The 26,946-nt window shown below is 41.6% G+C and overlaps 1 protein-coding gene across 3 annotated transcripts in view; it reads left to right on the top strand.

The window, feature by feature from the left end:
• Nucleotides 1-26,946, top strand: part of bmpr1ba (bone morphogenetic protein receptor type 1Ba) — a 162,419-nt gene that overhangs the window by 82,712 nt on the left and 52,761 nt on the right. For all 3 annotated transcript variants that reach the window (XM_014172483.3, XM_014172486.3, XM_014172484.3), the window contains one exon: nucleotides 25,559-25,866. In XM_014172483.3, coding sequence (XP_014027958.1) covers nucleotides 25,788-25,866 — 79 coding nt within the window. In that variant the 5' untranslated portion in view covers nucleotides 25,559-25,787. The remainder of the gene's footprint in view (nucleotides 1-25,558; nucleotides 25,867-26,946) is intronic.

Genomic DNA, 26,946 nt, shown 5'->3' with positions numbered 1-26,946 from the left:
GTTTAATATAGAGAATCAGGAGACAGTTTAATATAGAGAATCAGGAGACAGTTTAATATAGAGAATCAGGAGACAGTTTAATATAGAGAATCAGGAGACAGTTTAATATAGAGAATCAGGAGACAGTTTAATATAGAGAATCAGGAGACAGTTTAATATAGAGAATCAGGAGACAGTTTAATATAGAGAATCAGGAGACCGTTTAATATAGAGAATCAGGAGACAGTTTAATATAGAGAATCAGGAGACAGTTTAATATAGAGAATCAGGAGACAGTTTAATATAGAGAATCAGGAGACAGTTTAATATAGAGAATCAGGAGACAGTTTAATATAGAGAATCAGGAGACAGTTTAATATAGAGAATCAGGAGACAGTTTAATATAGAGAATCAGGAGACAGTTTAATATAGAGAATCAGGAGACAGTTTAATATAGAGAATCAGGAGACAGTTTAATATAGAGAATCAGGAGACAGTTTAATATAGAGAATCAGGAGACAGTTTAATATAGAGAATCAGGAGACAGTTTAATATAGAGAATCAGGAGACAGTTTAATATAGAGAATCAGGAGACAGTTTAATATAGAGAATCAGGAGACAGTTTAATATAGAGAATCAGGAGACAGTTTAATATAGAGAATCAGGAGACAGTTTAATATAGAGAATCAGGAGACAGTTTAATATAGAGAATCAGGAGACAGTTTAATATAGAGAATCAGGAGACAGTTTAATATAGAGAATCAGGAGACAGTTTAATATAGAGAATCAGGAGACAGTTTAATATAGAGAATCAGGAGACAGTTTAATATAGAGAATCAGGAGACAGTTTAATATAGAGAATCAGGAGACAGTTTAATATAGAGAATCAGGAGACAGTTTAATATAGAGAATCAGGAGACAGTTTAATATAGAGAATCAGGAGACAGTTTAATATAGAGAATCAGGAGACAGTTTAATATAGAGAATCAGGAGACAGTTTAATATAGAGAATCAGGAGACAGTTTAATATAGAGAATCAGGAGACAGTTTAATATCTAGAATCAGGAGACCGTTTAATATAGAGAATCAGGAGACAGTTTAATATAGAGAATCAGGAGACAGTTTAATATAGAGAATCAGGAGACAGTTTAATATCTAGAATCAGGAGACAGTTTAATATAGAGAATCAGGAGACAGTTTAATATCTAGAATCAGGAGACAGTTTAATATAGAGAATCAGGAGACAGTTTAATATAGAGAATCAGGAGACAGTTTAATATAGAGAATCAGGAGACCGTTTAATATCTAGAATCAGGAGACCGTTTAATATAGAGAATCAGGAGACCGTTTAATATAGAGAATCAGGAGACCGTTTAATATAGAGAATCAGGAGACAGTTTAATATAGAGAATCAGGAGACAGTTTAATATAGAGAATCAGGAGACCGTTTAATATAGAGAATCAGGAGACCGTTTAATATAGAGAATCAGGAGACAGTTTAATATCGAGAATCAGGAGACAGTTTAATATCGAGAATCAGGAGACAGTTTAATATCGAGAATCAGGAGACAGTTTAATATCTAGAATCAGGAGACAGTTTAATATCGAGAATCAGGAGACAGTTTAATATAGAGAATCAGGAGACAGTTTAATATAGAGAATCAGGAGACAGTTTAATATAGAGAATCAGGAGACCGTTTAATATAGAGAATCAGGAGACAGTTTAATATCGAGAATCAGGAGACAGTTTAATATAGAGAATCAGGAGACAGTTTAATATAGAGAATCAGGAGACAGTTTAATATAGAGAATCAGGAGACAGTTTAATATCTAGAATCAGGAGACAGTTTAATATAGAGAATCAGGAGACAGTTTAATATAGAGAATCAGGAGACAGTTTAATATAGAGAATCAGGAGACAGTTTAATATAGAGAATCAGGAGACCGTTTAATATAGAGAATCAGGAGACCGTTTAATATCGAGAATCAGGAGACAGTTTAATATCGAGAATCAGGAGACAGTTTAATATAGAGAATCAGGAGACAGTTTAATATAGAGAATCAGGAGACAGTTTAATATCTAGAATCAGGAGACCGTTTAATATCTAGAATCAGGAGACCGTTTAATATAGAGAATCAGGAGACAGTTTAATATAGAGAATCAGGAGACCGTTTAATATCGAGAATCAGGAGACAGTTTAATATAGAGAATCAGGAGACAGTTTAATATAGAGAATCAGGAGACAGTTTAATATCGAGAATCAGGAGACAGTTTAATATAGAGAATCAGGAGACAGTTTAATATCTAGAATCAGGAGACAGTTTAATATCTAGAATCAGGAGACAGTTTAATATAGAGAATCAGGAGACCGTTTAATATCGAGAATCAGGAGACAGTTTAATATAGAGAATCAGGAGACAGTTTAATATAGAGAATCAGGAGACAGTTTAATATCTTGAATCAGGAGACCGTTTAATATAGAGAATCAGGAGACAGTTTAATATAGAGAATCAGGAGACAGTTTAATATAGAGAATCAGGAGACAGTTTAATATAGAGAATCAGGAGACAGTTTAATATAGAGAATCAGGAGACCGTTTAATATAGAGAATCAGGAGACCGTTTAATATCGAGAATCAGGAGACAGTTTAATATCGAGAATCAGGAGACAGTTTAATATAGAGAATCAGGAGACAGTTTAATATAGAGAATCAGGAGACAGTTTAATATCTAGAATCAGGAGACCGTTTAATATCTAGAATCAGGAGACCGTTTAATATAAAGAATCAGGAGACAGTTTAATATAGAGAATCAGGAGACCGTTTAATATCGAGAATCAGGAGACAGTTTAATATAGAGAATCAGGAGACAGTTTAATATAGAGAATCAGGAGACAGTTTAATATAGAGAATCAGGAGACAGTTTAATATAGAGAATCAGGAGACAGTTTAATATAGAGAATCAGGAGACAGTTTAATATAGAGAATCAGGAGACAGTTTAATATAGAGAATCAGGAGACAGTTTAATATAGAGAATCAGGAGACAGTTTAATATCTAGAATCAGGAGACCGTTTAATATAGAGAATCAGGAGACAGTTTAATATAGAGAATCAGGAGACAGTTTAATATAGAGAATCAGGAGACAGTTTAATATCTAGAATCAGGAGACAGTTTAATATAGAGAATCAGGAGACAGTTTAATATCTAGAATCAGGAGACAGTTTAATATCTAGAATCAGGAGACCGTTTAATATAGAGAATCAGGAGACAGTTTAATATAGAGAATCAGGAGACCGTTTAATATCTAGAATCAGGAGACCGTTTAATATAGAGAATCAGGAGACAGTTTAATATAGAGAATCAGGAGACAGTTTAATATAGAGAATCAGGAGACAGTTTAATATAGAGAATCAGGAGACCGTTTAATATAGAGAATCAGGAGACCGTTTAATATCGAGAATCAGGAGACAGTTTAATATCGAGAATCAGGAGACAGTTTAATATAGAGAATCAGGAGACAGTTTAATATCTAGAATCAGGAGACAGTTTAATATCTAGAATCAGGAGACAGTTTAATATAGAGAATCAGGAGACAGTTTAATATAGAGAATCAGGAGACAGTTTAATATAGAGAATCAGGAGACCGTTTAATATAGAGAATCAGGAGACAGTTTAATATAGAGAATCAGGAGACCGTTTAATATCGAGAATCAGGAGACAGTTTAATATAGAGAATCAGGAGACAGTTTAATATCTTGAATCAGGAGACCGTTTAATATCTTGAATCAGGAGACAGTTTAATATAGAGAATCAGGAGACAGTTTAATATAGAGAATCAGGAGACAGTTTAATATAGAGAATCAGGAGACAGTTTAATATAGAGAATCAGGAGACCGTTTAATATAGAGAATCAGGAGACCGTTTAATATAGAGAATCAGGAGACCGTTTAATATCGAGAATCAGGAGACAGTTTAATATAGAGAATCAGGAGACAGTTTAATATAGAGAATCAGGAGACAGTTTAATATCTTGAATCAGGAGACAGTTTAATATCTAGAATCAGGAGACCGTTTAATATAGAGAATCAGGAGACAGTTTAATATAGAGAATCAGGAGACCGTTTAATATCGAGAATCAGGAGACAGTTTAATATCGAGAATCAGGAGACAGTTTAATATAGAGAATCAGGAGACAGTTTAATATAGAGAATCAGGAGACAGTTTAATATAGAGAATCAGGAGACAGTTTAATATAGAGAATCAGGAGACAGTTTAATATCGAGAATCAGGAGACAGTTTAATATAGAGAATCAGGAGACAGTTTAATATAGAGAATCAGGAGACAGTTTAATATAGAGAATCAGGAGACAGTTTAATATAGAGAATCAGGAGACAGTTTAATATAGAGAATCAGGAGACAGTTTAATATAGAGAATCAGGAGACAGTTTAATATAGAGAATCAGGAGACAGTTTAATATAGAGAATCAGGAGACAGTTTAATATAGAGAATCAGGAGACAGTTTAATATAGAGAATCAGGAGACAGTTTAATATCTAGAATCAGGAGACAGTTTAATATAGAGAATCAGGAGACAGTTTAATATAGAGAATCAGGAGACCGTTTAATATAGAGAATCAGGAGACCGTTTAATATAGAGAATCAGGAGACCGTTTAATATAGAGAATCAGGAGACAGTTTAATATAGAGAATCAGGAGACAGTTTAATATAGAGAATCAGGAGACAGTTTAATATAGAGAATCAGGAGACAGTTTAATATCTAGAATCAGGAGACCGTTTAATATCGAGAATCAGGAGACAGTTTAATATAGAGAATCAGGAGACAGTTTAATATCTTGAATCAGGAGACAGTTTAATATCTTGAATCAGGAGACCGTTTAATATAGAGAATCAGGAGACCGTTTAATATCGAGAATCAGGAGACAGTTTAATATAGAGAATCAGGAGACAGTTTAATATAGAGAATCAGGAGACCGTTTAATATAGAGAATCAGGAGACAGTTTAATATAGAGAATCAGGAGACAGTTTAATATAGAGAATCAGGAGACCGTTTAATATAGAGAATCAGGAGACAGTTTAATATAGAGAATCAGGAGACAGTTTAATATAGAGAATCAGGAGACAGTTTAATATAGAGAATCAGGAGACAGTTTAATATAGAGAATCAGGAGACAGTTTAATATAGAGAATCAGGAGACAGTTTAATATAGAGAATCAGGAGACAGTTTAATATAGAGAATCAGGAGACCGTTTAATATAGAGAATCAGGAGACCGTTTAATATAGAGAATCAGGAGACCGTTTAATATCTTGAATCAGGAGACAGTTTAATATCTTGAATCAGGAGACCGTTTAATATAGAGAATCAGGAGACCGTTTAATATCGAGAATCAGGAGACCGTTTAATATCGAGAATCAGGAGACAGTTTAATATAGAGAATCAGGAGACCGTTTAATATAGAGAATCAGGAGACAGTTTAATATAGAGAATCAGGAGACAGTTTAATATCTAGAATCAGGAGACCGTTTAATATAGAGAATCAGGAGACAGTTTAATATAGAGAATCAGGAGACCGTTTAATATCTTGAATCAGGAGACCGTTTAATATCGAGAATCAGGAGACCGTTTAATATAGAGAATCAGGAGACCGTTTAATATAGAGAATCAGGAGACCGTTTAATATCGAGAATCAGGAGACAGTTTAATATAGAGAATCAGGAGACAGTTTAATATAGAGAATCAGGAGACCGTTTAATATAGAGAATCAGGAGACAGTTTAATATAGAGAATCAGGAGACAGTTTAATATAGAGAATCAGGAGACAGTTTAATATAGAGAATCAGGAGACAGTTTAATATAGAGAATCAGGAGACAGTTTAATATAGAGAATCAGGAGACCGTTTAATATCGAGAATCAGGAGACAGTTTAATATCGAGAATCAGGAGACAGTTTAATATCGAGAATCAGGAGACAGTTTAATATAGAGAATCAGGAGACAGTTTAATATAGAGAATCAGGAGACAGTTTAATATAGAGAATCAGGAGACAGTTTAATATAGAGAATCAGGAGACAGTTTAATATAGAGAATCAGGAGACAGTTTAATATAGAGAATCAGGAGACAGTTTAATATAGAGAATCAGGAGACCGTTTAATATAGAGAATCAGGAGACAGTTTAATATAGAGAATCAGGAGACCGTTTAATATAGAGAATCAGGAGACAGTTTAATATAGAGAATCAGGAGACAGTTTAATATAGAGAATCAGGAGACAGTTTAATATAGAGAATCAGGAGACAGTTTAATATAGATTATCAGGAGACAGTTTAATATAGAGAATCTGGAGACAGTTTAATATCTAGAATCAGGAGACCGTTTAATATAGAGAATCAGGAGACAGTTTAATATAGAGAATCAGGAGACAGTTTAATATAGAGAATCAGGAGACAGTTTAATATAGAGAATCAGGAGACAGTTTAATATAGAGAATCAGGAGACAGTTTAATATAGAGAATCAGGAGACAGTTTAATATAGAGAATCAGGAGACAGTTTAATATAGAGAATCAGGAGACAGTTTAATATAGAGAATCAGGAGACAGTTTAATATAGAGAATCAGGAGACAGTTTAATATCTAGAATCAGGAGACAGTTTAATATAGAGAATCAGGAGACAGTTTAATATAGAGAATCAGGAGACAGTTTAATATAGAGAATCAGGAGACCGTTTCATATCTAGAACATTTGAATTACTGGTATACACCATGCAGAACAGACCACTTACTTGGTTTTATGAGCCAACATATGTAGAGGCTTCGAATGTGCTCCAGTCAGTGTATAACATGCTGTTCACAGCCCAATCACATGTCTCATTTTCATTGGTACAATTATAGATGACATGTGTGTCTAGTCCGAATAGGATATTAAATTATCTGTAGGCCTACCACTCGCTCTCTTTTACTCTTACCCTCTCCTGCTCTCTCTCTTTCTCTTTACAGAAACACTATTGATATAAGCTGACTCTTTCATTTTAAGGTAACTGGTTAGATATTTCCAAATGGAAAGATATTTTGCTGAGGGGCTCTAGTCAGTAGCACCACGACTCATTCAAATACACTGAGTACCACAGAATGAGCAGTAAAGTTGTCGTCCTCTATTCAAGTACCTTTGTTTTGAGACAGTCCTCCATTGTGTGTGTGCGATGCATCCAGGTGTGGTCCTTGTGCCCTTAGACAGGAAGCTCCTCTCAGGACCATAGACTTTAATGTAAAAGGTTATCCATGAGTCGTCGTGGTTGTTCTGCGTGTAGACACTCGCTGACAAGAGGGCGGACAGCAGACTGTAGCTCTATCTTTATGAAGTGATTTCAGTGGGTTAGATATTGCTCTATATTAAAATGATTCAAATGAGATGGGTACATGGGCTGCTGGTTTGAATCCCCGAGCCGATTGGGTGAAAAAAAACTGTCTGTGCCCTTGAGCAAGGTACTTAACCCTAATTGATCCTGTTAGTCTCTCTGGATAAGAGCGTCTGCTAAATGACTCAATTGTAATGTGTTTTTCTTCTGTAGTAACCAGCAACAATTCTAACACAAGGGGTTCACATGGAAAAACAGTGGTTAGTAATACTCCTATTGAACCCCCCCTCTGTATCTCTCTCTGTTTTCCTTTCTTTATAGGAACATTTACTTTTGTATAAAAATAAAGAGTTGTGTCTGAAATGGCACCCTATGCCCAATATAGTGCACTACTTTTGGCCATGGCCCATAGGACTCTGGTCAAAAGTAGTGCACTATATACGGCAACTGAGTTAGGAAGGACGCCTGTATCTTTTTTATAGTGACTGCACATTTTTTCTCCTGAACTTATTTAGGCTTGCCATAACAAAGAGGTTGAATATTTATTGGCTAAAGACATTTCAGCTTTCCATTTTTTATCAATTCAAAATTATAAGGTATTGTGTGTATTCCAGTTACACTAAATCAAAATGTAATCTATTTTTAATTCAGGCTGCAACACCACAATGTGGAGACGGTCCAGTGGTGTGAATACTTTCTGAAGGCACTGTAGGGTATAGGGTGCCACTTCTGACACTGCCACAGATATTTACAGTTATACAAAACTGGTAGTAAAAGTTATCTGAAATTGGAAGGCACAGATCGGGCCTTTAATGTTAAAACTCAACATTAAATGGAGGGTTTTTAAACACTCCACTACTCAACAGTGGGACAGCACAGACGGCTTTATTCAGAACTCACGGGACTGTTGGCTGCAGCTCAGGAAGTGCCAAAGACTGCTACTGCAGGAGGTCCGCAAAAATGAATAAATATACAATGCTGTGGAAAAAGTATTTGCCCCCTTTTTAATTTTCTTTACTTTCCATCGTTTTTATACTGAACGTTATCAGATCTTCAACCAAAACCTAATATTAGATAAATGGAACCTGAGTTTACAAATAACTAAATAAATTATACTTATTTTATTTAATTAACAAAGATATGCAACTCCCAATTCCCCTGTGTGAAAAAGCAATTGCCCCCTTACACTCAATAACTGGTTCTGCCACCCTTAGCTGCAATGACTCCAACCAAACACTTCCTGTAGTTGTTGATCAGTCTCTCACGTCGCTGTGGAGGAATTTTGGCCCACTCTTGCATGCAGAACTGCTTTAAATCAGCGACATTTGTGGGTTTTCAAGCATGAACTGCTTTTTTCAAGTCCTGCCACAATATCTCAGTTGGGATTATGTCTGGACTTTGAGTAGGCCATTCCGAAATGTCAAATTTTGTTGCTTTTTAACCATTTTCCTGTAGACTTGATTGTGTGTTTTGGATCATTGTCTTGCTGCATGACCCAGCTGCACTTCAGCTTCAGCTCACAAACGGATGGCCTGACATTCTCCTGTAGAATTCTCTGATACAGAACTGAATTCCTTCTATTAAGGCAAGTCGTCCAGGTCCTGAGACAGCAAAGCATCCCCAAACCATCACACTACCACCACCATGCTTGACTGTTGGTATGAGGTTCTTACTGTGGAATGCAGTGTTTGGTTTTCACCAGTCATATTGGAACCCATGTCTTACCTGCTCTTCATACTAACAAAAAATGTATTGACACCTACTAAAATGTCTTAATTATAATGCACATAATATTTAACATTTCTTGTTGCTGCAGGATTATTTTCCTGCTGTGGTCAAACTGGTCAAATTAACATTCAGAACACCTTCCCAATACTGAGTTGCACCTTTTACCCCCCCACACACACACCCCTCATTCGTCCGGGCATAATATATTATATTTTTTATTTAATCATAAACTACAAGGCGTAGAAAGCGTTCCACAGGGATGCTGGCCCATGTTGACTCCAATGCTTCCCACAGTTGTGTCAAGTTGGCTAGATGTCCTTTGGGTGGTGGACCATTCTTGATACACACAGGTAACTGTTGAGCGTGAAAAACCCAGCAGCGTGGCAGTTCTTGACACACATACCCCATTCAAAGGAACTTAAATATTTTGCCTGTCTCCTCCCCTTCATCTACACTTATTGAGGTGGATTTAACAAGTGACATCAATATTGTGCGTAGGTAGAATCTAGTGAGTACTGTAGGTAGAATCTAGTGAGTACTGTAGGTAGAATCTTGTAGGTAATATCTGAGTACTGTAGGTAGAATCTAGTAGGTAATATCTAGTGAGTACTGTAGGTAGTATCTAGTGAGTACTGTAGGTAGAATCTAGTGAGTACTGTAGGTAGAATCTAGTGAGTACTGTAGGTAGAATCTAGTGAGTACTGTAGGTAGAATCTTGTAGGTAATATCTGAGTACTGTAGGTAGAATCTAGTAGGTAATATCTGAGTACTGTAGGTAGAATCTAGTAGGTAATATCTAGTGAGTACTGTAGGTAGTATCTAGTGAGTACTGTAGGTAGAATCTAGTGAGTACTGTAGGTAGAATCTAGTGAGTACTGTAGGTAGAATCTAGTGAGTACTGTAGGTAGAATCTTGTAGGTAATATCTGAGTACTGTAGGTAGAATCTAGTAGGTAGTATCTAGTGAGTACTGTAGGTAGAATCTAGTAGGTAGTATCTAGTGAGTACTGTAGGTAGAATCTAGTGAGTACTGTAGGTAGAATCTAGTGAGTACTGTAGGTAGAATCTAGTGAGTACTGTAGGTAGAATCTAGTGAGTACTGTAGGTAGAATCTAGTGAGTACTGTAGGTAGAATCTTGTAGGTAATATCTGAGTACTGTAGGTAGAATCTAGTAGGTAATATCTACTGAGTATTGTAGGTAGAATCTTGTAGGTAGTATCTAGTGAGTACTGTAGGTATTATCTAGTGAGTACTGTAGGTAGAATCTAGTGAGTACTGTAGGTAGAATCTAGTTAGTACTGTAGGTAGAATCTTGTAGGTAATATCTACTGAGTACTGTAGGTAGATTCTTGTAGGTAGAATCTAGTGAGTACTGTAGGTAGAATCTTGTAGGTAGTATCTAGTGAGTACTGTAGGTAGAATCTAGTGAGTACTGTAGGTAGAATCTAGTGAGTACTGTAGGTAGAATCTTGTAGGTAGTATCTAGTGCGTACTGTAGGTAGTATCTAGTGCGTACTGTAGGTAGAATCTAGTGCGTACTGTATGTAGTATCTAGTGAGTACTGTAGCTAGAATCTATAGTGAATACTGTAGGAAGACTGTAGTTGGGATTTGTGTCCCAACAGTTGTATTACCGTTGCCCAATAGTTTTTCAGAGCGCTTGGGAGGAAGTTATCTTTGATCAGTTCCAGGAAGAAGTCGGACTTATCCCTCTCGCTGGGGATTTGCAAAACTAATCCACCCTCCAGCGACAAGTGTGAGTAGGTCAGGACAGAGGCTTGGGCAGTGGATACCTGTGATACCAGGAACACGCTGGTTGCGGTCTTCAGGTCATCAAACCATGCATGCCACCTGTAATGTTTATACTACAGAAATAGGATCTGGCCTGGAGTTAGTTCGCTAGCTAGCTAGAGTCTTTGTTCTGTTTCTGTATTCTACCTCTCTCCACACACAGCTTCCCTTCTACTCTGTCGACAGCCATTCAACCAGAATCACCTTTGAGAAAAGAGTGAAAAGAATCTCTGTGTGTGTGTGTGTGTGACATCAGAGAGGTTTGTCAGTGCATGGAGGATTGGGTGGGGTTGGAGGTCAGAGGTCAGTGATAGGGTCACAGGGCTAGTCTTGTGTTTCACCCGAAGATGTGGGGCCTCTGTTCCTGTTTTACCCTGGCTAGGGCCTGCTGAATGAGACCAAAGAGCGCAGAAGTGAGAGAGGGGAAATTGAAACGTGTGTTTTCAGGTATCTAGATGATACAGATCTTAATGGCTTGTTATTAGAGCTGGTGGGAGGGGGCGGTGTGTGTGTGTGAAGGTCTCCGGTGGTCATGTGAGAGATTGGGTGAGCTTTTGGACCCCCAACAGAGGCTGCTCTATATTTGGTAGTTGAGGCACGGCTGACGACCCCTTCCAGTGACCCTCGTGACCCACACACCTGCTCTCCCTCAGACAGCAGCACATCCATCCTCTTATTGTGTCCATAACGTCTCTGTCTCTCTGTCTCTGTCTCTCTCTCTGTCTTTCTCTCTGTCTCTGTCTTTGTCTCTGTCTCTCTCTCTCTGTCTTTGTCTCTGTCTCTCTGTCTCTGTCTCTCTGTCTCTGTCTCTCTCTCTCTCTCTCTCTCTCTCTCTCTCTCTCTCTCTCTCTTTGTCTCTCTCTCTTTGTCTCTGTCTCTGTCTCTCTCTCTCTCTCTCTCTCTCTCTCTCTCTCTCTCTTTCTCTCTCTCTCTCGTAGCTACATACAGACTGGAAGTTATTTTCTATACAGTGCGTACATTTATAAGAAACTGTTGGAAGCAATGAAACTTACAAATGAACATGTCTTTGTATGTATTTTTTGGTAATGGAGTCAAGCTCGTAGAGTTATGATGGCTGTGTGTTACTATGTTTCATCGCTTCAACTACATTGTGTTCAGGTTACGCAATGTAGTTGCGTAACCTGTTGTTTACAATGATTATTTCCTACCAACGTCTTTATGTCATTAGTTCACCATATGGTTGGCATACTAAGCAATTCTGGTTGTGTGTATGTCCCTTTCAACGCCACTGTGTCATCCCCAGTGCGTGATCAGTCCCAAAACCCCTGTTCTTTATTTAGCTCCTAGGGTTAAGGGTCAGGGGTGCGTAGGGAACATATGAATGACTGCTTGTTATCAGGTGCTGGACAGAAGATCTTCTGTATGTGTGTCTCAGGCAGGCAGCAGGAAACTTGGATTCACAGTCCTAGCGCTGAACTCTGAGGTAAATAAGAAACACAAGCCAATCGATATACACTAACTCACAAATAAACCCTTGAAAACAAAATAAAATCCTCTAGACTATATCACATTTGCATGTTGGTCATTTAGCAGATGCTAGTATCCAGAGAGACTTAGTCGGTGCATTCAGCTAAGGTAGGTAAGTCAACTACATGTCTCAGTCATTGCTTTGTCATTATTGGGTATCGTGTGTAGATTTGATAAGGGGGAAGAAAAAAAATTCTATACATTTTAGAGTAAGGCTGTAACAAAATGTGGGAAAAGTCAAGGGGTCTCTCTGAATTAGAGAGGTGCGGGGGGCTGCCTTAATCCACATCCAAGAGTACTTTTTAGTGCAAGAAACACAACAGTGGTGTTTTAATAATAAAATAATGAACAGGATCGAGAGCGGCTTGTAAGCTAATATCATTTTGAATTGCACACAGCAAATGCCAGTCTTTTGGGTTGAGTCGTACTCCCTCCCTTTCTAAGTATCTTAGTTCTCATCAGTAGGCAGGTGACCTCTGACCCCGACACAGTAAATGGTGTCGGTCCATCCTGCCACCCAACCTGGCAGCTCATCTGATACATCTGCTTTTTATGTAATGGCGTCTCCCATGAACCCTCCACTGCCCCTCCTATGCCCCATACCTTTCATCCCCTCCTCCATTCACTAGAGCTGTGGCCTCAGAAGGAGCTGGCCATCATTTGATTGGTTAGCTAATGTTGGCTCTATGCCCAAATGGTGACCGGTGACCTCATGTTGGCTCTATGGCCAAATGGTGACCTGTGAGTTTGTTTCTTCTTCATTTTCAGCCTCTTTCAGGCTCTTTCTCCCACCTCTCTATTTCCCCCCTCGCCATATCTCTCTCTCTCTCTCTCTCTCTTGCACACATTCTCCTTCCTACTGGGCACAGACGTCTATTCCACATTGATTCAACCAATGTGTGCCCAGTGGGCTCTCACTCTATCTCTCTCTCTCTCTTGCACATATTTCCCCCCTCTGCTTCCTCCTCCCCTCCCTTGTCCCCTCTCCCTCCTTGCCCCTCTTTCATTCTAATTTCATTATTCCCCCTTTCTGTGTAATTGGCACCTTGTTTCGGGGGCTCCTAATTGGAATGGGGAGACAGGTGGCGCCACTCTGTTGTGATGGTTCTTGTTAGCGCTGCAGTCTCTGTAATCTCTTTCTTTATGCAGCGTGAATGTATCAACTCCTGACGCTGTGCCCCGCTGCGCCACTCACCCGTGGTGAACCCTGACGCCCCTCCACTGCCCTTCCAACACCCCCCCCCCCCCCCACCCCCACCCTCACCCCTCGTTACTGTCAAAGCCCGTGATGTGGGCCGCTGTGGATGGCTGCCCTCACTCAGGAACAGAAACGGGGCTGCTTGCCCTAGACTGGCTGGGGGCTGGGGTAAACTCCCTGGGGCAGGCCTCGGAAGGAGGAGAACCAATGTGATGTTGGGACGTGTGGTAGAAGGATGAAACGTGCATCGACCATCTTTGTGCAGCAGGAGGAAGTGGTGACAGTGGATGAGCTGTTAGCTGGAGTGAATAATAATACAAATACTGAGCTATATTGTAATATTGTATATATTGATCAAATATATATAAAATATATATATTTTATACTAACACAATTGCTCAGAGAATAAGTAATACTTTTTTTCTCAAAAAGGTAGTGGTCAAAATGATTGACAAATATAAATATTCTTATAAATAAAGTAGTCAAAAGTTTAGTATTTGTTACAATATTCCTAGCACACAATGACTACATCAAGTTACAGAGGGTCAAAGATCATACCCCCAAGACATTAACAGGGAAGGTTATCATGTCTTGGGCTTATGATCTTTGACCCTCTAACTTTCTCACTCATCATTATTCACGATTCATTCAGGATAATCCGTAATCATGGCAGCATCCACATTAATATAGAAGTGTTTAGAAACATATTCTATTCTTATTTACAACAAAAGTGACTCCAAAGTGACACCATATATTATTTACCAATCATTTCTATTGGGCACAAAATCATCTGAAACACAACCAAAACAAACAGCAAATGCATTCAACAAATGTGTAGAGTCACAAGCCTGATGTAGACATTGGTGCTAGGAATGTGAGACCAAATACTAAACTTTTTACTACTTTTATTTAGGAGAATCTTTAGGGGTGTCCAGAAAAACATTACTTGTTAAACAAAATAGCTTTCACCGAGCAATTGTATGATTATATAATAATGTAGTTTCCCCAATTTTTGGGGCGTCAATAATTTCAGACACCACTGTATATGTCGTCTCTTATAACTGTTTCTAATTTAACCACCCCTTCCTCCTGATCTTCTAACTGGGTCTGGGTCCAAGTTTAGTTCTGAGTTCAGGTCTAGGCCTTTCCAGCCTAATGTGTTCAGGCAGGTGTGGGGGTTAGTGAGGGTTTGTAGGTCAATGCTGTGCTCTGCTTGGCCGTCAACACAACCCTTAATTAGTCCCCTACTGCTTACTGGCACCCTCCTTTACCTCTCTCCTCCTCTCCACCACGCCACAATCTCCCTCTCTCCTCCTCTACGTCACAATCTCCCTCTCTCCTCCTTTCTCTCGTTTAGTCGTTCTCCCTCACACTTCCTCTTTCCACACAATCAAACTCACTATTTTCTCCCCTCTCTCTCGAACACATATCTCCCCCTCTCTTTCATTGACTCACTCTTTTCTCTCCATCTCTCTCAAATACACATACACTACACTGTATTTCATATTTGTAACGAAATGTCAGCGCCTTCAGACATTTTTCATACTGCTTGACTTATTCCACACTGTGTTACATCATGAATTCAAAATGGATTCAATATAAAACTAATTCTCACCCATCTACAAACAATATCCCATTATGATGTGAAAACATGTTTTTAGAATTTTTTGCAAATTTATTAAAAAGGAATTATATATCTCATCTCATTTACATAAGTATTCACACCCAAGTCAATACATGTTAGAATCACCTTTGGCTTTCTGTGTAAGTCTCTAAGAGTTTTGGACACCTGGATTGTACAATATTTGCACATTATTCTTTGAAAAATTCTTCAAGCTGGTTGTTGATCATTGCTAGACAGCCAAAGATTCCATTACTTTTTAACCCAAAAAAAACTCCCTAGTCCTTGCCGATGAGAAGCATACCCATAACATGATGCAGCCACCACCAAGCTTGAAAATAATGTTTTGTATTCGGCACATAAAGTTAATTTCAGTTTTACTTTAGTGCCTTATTGCAAACATGATGCATGTTTTGGAAGATTTTTATTCTGTACAGGTTTCCTTTTCACTCTGTGTAGTACTCTTTAGTATTGTGTTGTAACTACAATGTTGTTGATCCATCCTCAGTTTTCTCCCATCACAGCCATTAAACTCTAAATGTTTGGTGAAATCACTGAGCGGTTTCCTTCCTCTCCGACAATGAGTTACGAAGGACTAGGGCTGTGGCGGTCACAAAGTTTAGTCGGCCGGTGATTGCCAAGCAAATAACTGTCTGTCTCACGGTAATTGACCGTTAATTAATCTTCTGGCTTCCACACATAGCCTACAAGCCATTTTAAAAAGTCTAATAAATCCATGTAAAATAGCCTACACCTTCACAATAAATCCATTATTTATTTTAGACAGGTCTAAATAAGCATGATATGAAGAAAATGTAGTCTATTTCAGAAGAGCAGAATAGCATACTCTTGAGTTGTCCTGATGTGGCTATGCCATATGGCTGTGGGCTACACTAGTTCATTTAGCAGACAACATTTGCTTAGAATTCCATGGCATTATTTTACAGTATGAAGAATACAATTGAACAAAGCAGAATAAAATATAAATATTTTCTCAATGATTTGAGGGAGTGCGCACATGTGGCTATTCTGTATTGAGCGGTTAACATTGAAATAGGTACTCCTATATGCTTAATTTAGAGTTATTTATGTAACTTTAGTTGTTCTACAAACATGAGGCTATATGTTTTGATGTTTAATACATTGTAAGGCTGCATGATGAGACTGTAATGATGATTTGAAAAAAGTTGCTTGAAAGGCATGAGCTCCGCTTAGTTTTTTGCGCAGGCTGTACACACTCCAATAGTCTCTCATTCACAATTTGACAAGCAGTTGATAATGCCTAGAATTTCACGCGGCATCCCTGTTTGTGGCCGTAATGCACCCTAAAAAATCCATTCCTATAAGGCTATTTCTTCACATTATAAGCACAGCAATGCACACATGGTAGTAGTGTCACGCCCTGACCTTATAGAGCCTTTTTATTCTCTATTTTGGTTAGGTCAGGGTGTGACTAGGGTGGGTACTCTAGTTGTTGTATTTCTATGTTGGCCTGGTATGGTTCCCAATCAGAGACGGCTGTCTATCGTTGTCTCTGATTGGGGATCATATTTAGGCAGCCTTTTCCCACCTGTTTGTTGTGGGATCTTGTCTATGTCTAGTTGCCTGCGAGCACTACATTAGCTTCACGTTTCGTTTTGCGCTTTATTGTTTTCTATGAGTTTCATCTAATAAACAAGTGGAACTCTATGCACGCTGCGCCTGAACCAGAGCCAGTCCACACGGAGTGGTCGGAGGAGCCAAGGTGTGAACCAGAGCCAGTCTGGGAGAGGAAGGTGAACTTGGAGGGGAGTGAAGGGTGTGAATCAGAGACAGTTAAGGAGTTGATGGGGAAATTGGAGGAGAGAGTTATGAGAGAGCTGTTGTGTTGGTGCATGAGGCACGACATTCGCCCTAAGGAGCGTGTCCTCAGTTTAATGCCACCTGAGTCAGCTCTCCGTACTCGTCCTGAGGAGCGTGCTAGCCGTCTGGTGAAGACTGTGCCGGCCCCACGCACCAGGTCTCCGGTACACCTCCCCAGCCCTGCACGTCCTGTACCAGCTCTACGCACTTGCCCTGAAGTAAGTGTCCCCAGTCCGGTACGTCCTGTGCCTGCTCCCCGCACTCGCCCTGATGTACGCCTCCACAGCCCAGTACGTCCTGTGCTAGCTCCCCGCACTTGCCATGCGAAGGTTGTCATCTGTCCAGGAATCGTTGTGCCAGCTCTACGCTCCAGACCTCCAGTGCGCCTCCACAGCCCAGTATGTCCTGTGCCGGTTCTATGCACCGTGTCTCCAGTGCGCCTCCACAGCCCAGTGCGTCCTGTGCCAGCCCCCCGCACTTGCCGTGCGAAGGTTATTTGTCCAGCACACATTGTGCCAGCTCTACGCTCCAGACCTCCAGTGCGGCTCCACAGCCCGGTACGCCCTGTGCCAGCTCAACGCAACAGGCCTCCAACGACGGTCCCAAGTCCAGAGCTTCCGGCGACAGTTCCCGGTCCAGAGCCTCCGGCGACAGTCCGGAGTCCCCGGCGACGATCCGTGGTCCGGAACCGCCACCGAGGCTAGATCCCCACCTGGACCCTCCCCCATAGAGTCAGGTTTTGCGGCCGGAGTTCGCACCTTTGAGTTTCATCTAATCCACGGTCCGGAGGAACTCTATGCACTCTAAGCCTTGTTCCAATCCTTCAAACAACGATCGTGACAAGTAGGCTATAAGCGCAAATGTTCCTTTAGCGGGAAAACCGTTATCAAAAGTGACCGCAAATGCAATTATGCATGTAAGGCTTTCATTATAAAGGTGGCATTTTTATGGTGAAAATTATCTTCAGCAAATTTGAAACTCACTCGCTGCTTACAGTGCATTCAGAAAGTATTCAGGCCCCTTCAATTTTTCCACATTTTCTGCCACGATGTTTAACAGAAGAGAGAAACCCCTAAATTATATTTTTTCAACTTGAAACTTGATGACTTTTCCTAGAGTGACCCCAAAATTAGAAAAAGTGAAACGTCGCCTTTGTTCATATTTCCATGAAAGCTGTACACCACCAGGGTACAAAGATTGTCTTAGGGTAATTTTTGACCCGGCAGTTATAAAAGACACACACACACACACACACACACACACTGAGAAATTGAGATTGTGTGCTACTGATTGAACTCAGACAAAACTAAAACTTTCTTGTGTATATGCAGCATCTCCCCTCTACGACCCCACACATGGCTCAGGTTCACAGAGAAAATTAAAACAAGAGAGCAATGATTTAGAAGAGGAGGAGGTATCTGAAGAAGAGGATGGGGAAGAATACAACCCAGAACACGTTGCATAATCTTCAGATGAAGAAGAAATCCCCCAAGCTGGAAGATACTTTTTTGTCAAAGAACAGCAAAATAACATGGTTCTTGTCACCATATGACAGCCAGGGCAGGATGGCAGCACACAATGTCAGAAGGATGACCCCATGGCCCACAAGACACGCAGTTGCCCATGCCCAGGACATCGCCTCAACATTCTACATGTTCATCACACCAGCCATCGAAAAATCATCCTGGAGATGACAAATATGGAGGGTTTCCGTAAATATGGAGACAACTGGAAAAGGATGTATGAGATTGACCTGCGTGCCTAGATAGGGCTGCTAATCTTAGTGGGTGTGTATAGGTCCCGAGGTGAGGCTACGTGTAGTCTCTGGGATGCAGAGAGTGGAAGGGCGATTTTCCGTGCCACTGAAAGTCTTTCACACTTTGTAAAGAATGCTACGATTTGATAACCATGAGTCAAGACCTGCAAGACTTGTGAGAGACAAACTGGCAACCATAAGAGAGGTCTGGGAGAAGTGGGTGGAGCGTCTGCCATACCTCTACAACCCTGGGCCTGAAGTAACCATGGATGAGCAACTGGTTCCATTCAGAGGTACATTTTTATTTTCATATCTGTAATGTAAGTGATTTTCACTGTTCATTTTGTGTATTGCTGTAAAATCATTGATTTATGTGATTGTTTTCTGTGACACTGATACCAATTACTGATAGTAATCTTTTATCATAAGGTCGCTGTCAGATATGGGTGGAACAATCCAGCTACGCTTGGAAGATGCAAGTCTACACAGGGAAGCCGACCACTGGAGGCCCGGAGAAGAACCAGGGGATGCGGGTTGTGCTTGATGTGACAAACTGAGGAGGCACAATGTCACGTGTGACAATTTCTTAACCTCTTATGAACTCAGCCAGCAGCTCCTGAAGAGAAAGATCACCATGGTTGGCACAGTTAGAAAGAACAAGCCTGAGCTCCCCCTGCACTCCTCGCAACAAGGGGGAGAGAAGCCTTCTCATCAAATTTTGCCTTCTCCCCCACCACCTCTCTAGTTTCTTATCTCCCAAAGAGGAACAAGAATGTGGTCCTCCTGAGCACACTGCACAAAACAGCTGAGATCAGTGATCATGAGGACAGGAAGCCAGCCATCATCCTGGACTACAACCACAACAAAGGAGGCGTGGACAACCTGGTGATTGGAACTTACAGCTACAGGAGGATGACTGCCCGCTGGCCCCTGGTCATCATCCATAACGTCATTGATGTGTCCTCATACAACGCCTTCGTGATATGGAACAAGATCAACCCTACTTGGATGCCTGATAAGTGGAACAAGAGGAGGGTGTTCCTGGAGCAGCTGGGAAAGGCTCTTGTAACCCCACACATTCAAAGAATAGAGCGCCTCCCCCACACAGCGGCCTCTGCAGCGCTTGTGAAAGCTGTTCGGGGGCTGAATCTTGTCCTGATCCACCTGAGGCTGGGGCAGGCAAGAGGAGGAGATGCCAATTCTGCCCCCCAATGAAGGACTGTAAAACAAATACTATGTGCTGCACGTGAGAAATACATCTGCATGCACACATCTCCATGCACACACACTTGCATACTGTCCTACATGTGCTAATTAGAGTTGATTGATTTATATTCTTCACATTTTTGTTTTGTATCTTTATTGTTATTTATACACCTTGTGGGTGGGGGCAATGGTTCAAAAAATGGAGAAGACTAGTATTTTGTAGTTGAATTCCTCATTGTACAGTATATAAGAATATATCAAAATGTTGGCAAAAAAGTTCAAGACTGTTATTGTTTCCCTTCAATAAAATGAATTCAAAACTACTTTCTGCACATTTCTTCTGCTTTCTTAGGCTATGCAAGTGCTATCTCTTGCTAGAAATGCTTACAACTATGCAGTACCTTCAGCAATAATAATAAACCTGACCGGTTGTTTCTTCATCAAAATAGATTTGGGATTTAAAATTCAATTAAGCTGCTTTATTTTAGGGGTTTAGTGAAGGCGGGTCATTTTTTTACCCTTGGGACAAGGAAGGGGACTATACAGAATGTTAAGACTACACAAGGGTTAAGTATTCAGACCCTTTGCTGTGAGACTGAAAATTGAGGCCACCTGTGGTAAATTCAATTGATTGGATATGATTTGGAAAGGCACACACCTGTCTATATAAGGTCCCATAGTTGACAGTGCATGTCAGAGCAAAAACCAAGCCATGAGGTCGAAGGAATTGACCGTAGAGCTCCGAGACAGGATTGTGTCGAGGCACAGATCTAGGGAAGGATACCAAAACATTTCTGTGGCATTGAAGGTCCTCAAGAACACAGTGGCCTCCATCGTTCTTAAATGGAAGAAGTTTGGAACCATCAAGACTCTTCCTAGAACTGGCCATCCAACGAAACTGAGCAATCGGGGAGAAAGGGCTTGGTCAGAGAGGTGACCAAGAACCCAATGGTTACTCTGGCGGAATTCCTTTGTGGAGATGGGACAACCGTCTCTGCAGCACTCCACCAATCAGGCCTTTATGGTAGAGTGGCCAGACGGAAGCCACTCCTCAGTAAAAGGCACATGACAGCCCGCTTGGAGTTTGCCAAAAGGCACGTAAATGATTCAGATCACGAGAAACAACATTCTCTGAGCTGATGAAGCCAGGATTGAACACTTCTGGAGGAAACCTGGCACCATCCCTACAGTGAAGCATGGTGGTGGCAGCATGTGTTTATGTTTTTCAGTGGAAGAGACTGGGAGACTAGTCAGGATCGAGGGAAAGATGAACGGAGCATAGTAAATTGAAATCCTTGATGAAAACCTGCTCTTGAGCACTCAGGACCTCAGACTGGGGCGAAGATTCACCTTCCATCAGAACAACGACCTAAAGCACACAGCCAAGACAACGCAGGAGTGGCTTTGGGACAAATCTCAATGTTGTTGAATGGCCCAGCCAGAGCCCGGACTTGAACTCGATCAAATATCTCTGGAGAGACCTGAAATAGTTGTGCAGCGACGCTCCCCATCTAACCTGACAGAGCTTGAGAGTATCTGCAGAGAAGAATCGGAGAAACTCCCCAAATACAGGTGTGCCAAGCTTGTAGCGTCATACCCAAGAATACTCGAGGCTGTAATCACTGTCAAAGGTGCTTCAACAAAGTACTGAGTAAAGGGTCTGAATACTTATGTAAATGTAATATTTCAGTTTTTCTATGTTTAATAAATTAGCAAACGTTTCGGGGTTTTTTTTACGTGTGATTTTGAGATTGAAAAACCAGATTTTACAAAACCTGGAAAAACAACACTTTTTTGTTGTTGTACCCTATGTTATTCTCTGAAAATAGACATTTCTTCTTGCACTTCACACAGATTTTTTGTTTGTTTCTGTGAAAAAAATGTCACCTTTTTGGGTCCTCACCAGTTTGCATCCCTGATTTCTGTGTGTGGTCTGCAGCATGGGTTCCTCTGTGGAATGCCCTCCCTAACCCTATCCAGCCGTTTGTTTGTTTTGCCTTTTTCAAAGAAAGGGAGATGTTTGAGTTATTAGGCAGTCCTCCTCCTATTACTCCTCTGGGTCGTCTGCTTTTGGTTGCATCCAGAAATATCACCATATTCCCTATATAGTTCACTACTTTTGACCAAGTGCCCTTTTGACCAGGGCCCCATAGGGATTAACTCCCAAGAAAGTATTTCCTTCATATCAAACCTGCAATGTCCGCCGCGGCCAGCTCTGAACTGATGGAATGCAATTAAGATGGAGAGGACAGATCAGAAAAGGCGGGGGAAAGACGGAGCTTGTGTATAGTTTTGTGTTCTCTCTCGGATACCTTCTACTCCCCATTTGCTTCTTGTGGTCTCTTTCGCTCCTGATCTTACCTGATCTTTCCCCTTATCATGACACAGATCAGTGTTGTGATAAGGGGAAAGATCAGATCAGTGTTGTGATAAGGGGAAAGATCAGATCATTGTTTTGAAAAGAGGAAAGATTTAGCCCAACATCAGTATTAAATGCTTTGGCTGATCCATAACCAATTTGAACAACTTTGAATTTCAAACACAACAGCACAGAAAGTTATGTAATGCCACACAATGAAGGTATTTTAAATTCCACTAGCAGCCCGTGGTGGAGCACAGAACTCAACACGGGACCCTTTAATGTGGGTTAAATAGCATTAGCATATTAATGGGAGAAACAAGTGCCAGCTTTCTCAAGAGGGGAAAATCCATCAGTGCTGCCAGACAGCAGTAGTCCAGGAGCCATTGGAAAGCAGATGAGTCTAGAGAGTAGAGTTGGAGTTTATTAAGCTAGCAGAGACAAAAGTCCCCTCCTCCCCCTCCTCCAGCCCTTCCACTCCTCATCCCCTCCTCCTCTCCTCCCCCAACCCCTCTGCTGGGCCCTTTCAGCCCGTCTGCCCTCATGCTGGGCCCTTGATGGATGCCCCCGCACTTCAGAGGGACAGTGTGTGAGGGCGGGGCGGGTACATAGTGTCCCAGCGTTTTGGAAAAGAGGTCCTCCTCCTCGCATGTAATCCTGCGCCTCGAGCAAATCACCGCTGACAGCCACACTGCCAAAGTGAGACCACAAATCACCGCTGACAGCCACACTGCCAAAGTGAGACCACAAATCACCGCTGACAGCCACACTGCCAAAGTGAGACCACAAATCACCGCTGACAGCCACACTGCCAAAGTGAGACCACAAATCACCGCTGACAGCCACACTGCCAAAGTGAAACCACAACTCAGTTGCCGCAGGCACCCACACAGCCGCAGGCACCCACACAGCCGCAGGCACCCACACAGCCGCAGACACACACACAGTCGCAGACACACACACACACAGTCGCAGACACACACACACACAGTCGCAGACACACACACACACAGTCGCAGACACACACACACACAGCCGCAGGCACCCACACAGCCGCAGGCACCCACACAGCCGCAGGCACCCACACAGCCGCAGGCACCCACACAGCCGCAGGCACACACACAGTCGCAGACACACACACAGTCGCAGGCACACACACAGTCGCAGACACACACAGTCACAGTCTCACACACACAGCCACACACACAGCCACACACACAGCCGCAGGCACCCACACACACAGTCACACAGACAGTCAGTCTCACACACACAGCCACACACACAGCTTGACGTTTACACATGCACTAACACACAAACATACACACACAGCCACACACACAGCTTGAAGTTTACACGTGTACTAACACACAATTATGTTGTTCCACTAACTGGTGAAAAGGAGGAAATCTCAGTTTGTAGAATCTTTTCTGGGGCTGGACATGCTGGAAGTTACATCTCGGTTGATTGGAGAGAACAGGGTGTGTTGGGGAGTGAGTTTAGGGGACCCAAAGTAGGGTAGAGGGGTACGGAGAAGAGGGGAGGGCGGGACTGTTTATTGGTGGAGTAATTTAGAAAGAGGGTGCCCATTTGTTAGCTGCTAATGACCAACGAGTGAAAAGAACAGAAGTCTGGTCGTGTAATGAACGGAAAAACAAATCTAGACAGGGAGAGGAGAAACGAGAGTTCACTAGACATCTGGGTGTCTGTGTTGTCCTCCTCTTTTGTGAATTGCTTTTGTTGTTTTGTTTTGTGCTGATGGGCAGTTTGGGTGCCTGTTGGTGTGCTTTGTGCCTCTCTTGGCTTCCTTCCCTCACTTGGCTCTCGTCGGAGACGGCGAGGTCTAAAGTAACAGTTGACGCCATAACAGCCTTCACAGAATACTCCCTCAGATCCACAGGCATGCATGTGCATACATTTGCACGTCTGCACACACACACAACACAGGGGCGCTAGTATGCTGGCACACACACACACACACAGCTCACAGTCAGGGCGTGCGTGAGTGTGTGTCAGAGGGGGCGAGGTCGTTTGTAGCTGTGTGGTAAAGGCCTTACAGGGAAAAGGAAATGGCCTGTTACTGTCTCACTCCATCTCTTTATTAATGGAAATGCTTTTGGCAGAGATGATGTCATCTCAGTTCTAACTACTCTGAATGTTTCTTCATGTGTAACCTGCTGTTTCATCCAGGGACCAATCCTGTGCTGCTGGAGCTGATCTAGGATCAGTTTGGACATTTTTCCCACTAATGATTTAAGGTTAGGGTCTTCCTGTCAACACACTGGTAGTAACACTGGAAGTAACACTGGAAGTAACACTGGTAGTAACACTGGTAGTAGTAACACTGGTAGTAGTAACACTGGTAGTAGTAACACTGGTAGTAGTAACACTGGTAGTAGTAACACTGGTAGTAGTAACACTGGTAGTAGTAACACTGGTAGTAGCAACACTGTAGTAGCAACACCGTAGTAGCAGCACATACAGATGTCTTCCCTTATAGTCAATCTCTCTAAAAGGTAATGTATTAATGTAGGACGTTGATTGAATCAATGGTTTATGCATACTGTTATGTACAATATTTGTGTGTGTCAATTGTCTTGAATTCAATAATTTAGTTTGTAGACTGATGTAGTGTTATGTTTTGATAAATTATATGCACATATTGATGAAACACAGCATAATTTGGAGGGGGAAAATAATGCCGAGCCAAACTGGTATCAACCACAGAGACAGAGGATCCCATTTGTTTTTCCACTGAGATCTCCTCCTGTTAATTTGCTTCACTACTTAACTGTGGGTGCCAGAGATTCTCACTGGCAGGTCCTCTGCTTGTTTTGAGAGGACGAGAATGTCCTCACCCCTCTCTTGCCCTTACTAACTTCCCCCTCCTCTCCCTTGTTCCTCTCCTCAACCCCTGACCTTCTCCATGGGCAACAGAAGCTCAGGGAGGTGTGAGAGGAGCAGGCAGAGGAGCAGGGTTAGTGGTGGGCGTTCCAGCCAGGCCAGGAGCGATCAGCTGCCGCTTTGTTGTCTTATCCACAAGGAGTCTGGGGAGGGAAGAGGGGGCTGGCCCTGGCCTTGCCAGCCCCACTACTACTACACACATACTGCACTGTGAGAGAGAGAAATGTAACTCCTCTCTCTCTCTCTCTCTCTCTCTCTCTCTCTCTCTCTCTCTCTCTCTCTCTCTCTCTCTCTCTCTCTCTCTCTCACACAGCTGGCCAGTCAGTGTGGAGCAGGAACAGTAATTGAGGCTGCTGTGTGTGCTGTGCAGAGTGGAGTTTCTCATACCATGGACAGAGAGGAGACACACACGCGCGCATTCCCCAGTCTCTGAGCACACACACAGGGGGGAGAGCGAGAACCAGGGAGTTGAGAGTTGTGTGGAGGCCGGAGCCTGAGGGAGTTCCCCCCTCATCTGTAGCCCGGCTAACAGTCCAGACACCATGCTGGTGCTGTGGGAAGGAGCACATTGGAGCCATCTCATTTTGCTTGGACTTTTGTCTCTGCGCTACCAGACCTACGGTGAGTACTACTGAGTGGACTAACACGCCGCTCCGTACACTCTATCTCGCTCTCTCTGTCTCTCTCTCTTTCTTTCACACTCACTCTCTCTCCTACACAGCTCTCCTCAGCCCCAGGGTTAGGGGTAGTCCCCAGGGGGACTCAGACTGGGGAACGATCCGTGGTAAGGGACCTGACACTTTCAGACTGGTCACACTATATATTGGATTGAAATATGTTGGGTGATATTTTACATATTAAGGATCGCATGTACGGTACAGTAGTCCAGGTGTGGAATGCTTTAAAGTCTATAGAGAATACACAGCTTCATTTGCCTTGCATGCTTTAATCAACGACAACATGGTATTTAGTTCCCTTCTCGTTTTGCTGGTATCGAAGTTGGCCTTTTCTCTATGGACTTGGATTTTAAAAATCGTCAATGACGCAGCCGAATACTTTTTTGTTTAAAGTTATCATTTTGATTTACAAAATTAAGTCTTGTTTAATTTATATTCACACAAATAATGATTAACACATGGCAATATTATATTGTTATAACATCTAGATTCAAGAATATATCCTCTTTTTAATGGAAGTAGGCTATTTGTTTTGGTGGATTGGAATGATAATTTTTGTGGATTACAGTAACAGATGAATTTAGAGAAAAATTAGGAAATTCTATCGGTCGCTATGACAAAGGTTAATCTTAAAAGCAAGGGTTGTTGGCTGCAAGCCGTTTACCAATTAGATGTATATTCTTGCTTGGGTCTGTCGTTCTATTTTTATTTATTGTAGTCATTGTAGTGGATTACAGTAACATCATTGTAGTGGATTACAGTAACAGTAGCTTTAAGGGAAATGTGAGTGAGCAGCCTGCTCTTGGTCCATGTTAGTTAGAGTTTGGGTTTGTTTAGCGGTGTGTAAGGCATCGTCCAGTGTCCCTGGCAGGCAGATAGATGGGGGTGTATTCATTTAGGAACCAAATGGGCAGAAACAAGGAGGGACCTACCTGAATTTGTCCAATAACTAATTAAATATTTTGCTACGGTCTGTACTAATGAATCCATCCCTGAGCAGTCGGTCAACCAGGCAGGGATCGCA

The sequence above is a fragment of the Salmo salar genome, chromosome 24, assembly GCF_965601325.2.
Source record: "Salmo salar chromosome 24, fSalSal1, whole genome shotgun sequence".
Taxonomy (NCBI): Eukaryota; Metazoa; Chordata; class Actinopteri; order Salmoniformes; family Salmonidae; genus Salmo; species Salmo salar.
The sequence above is the reverse complement of the archived record's forward strand: the minus strand, read 5'-3'. Positions and strand labels throughout refer to the sequence as shown.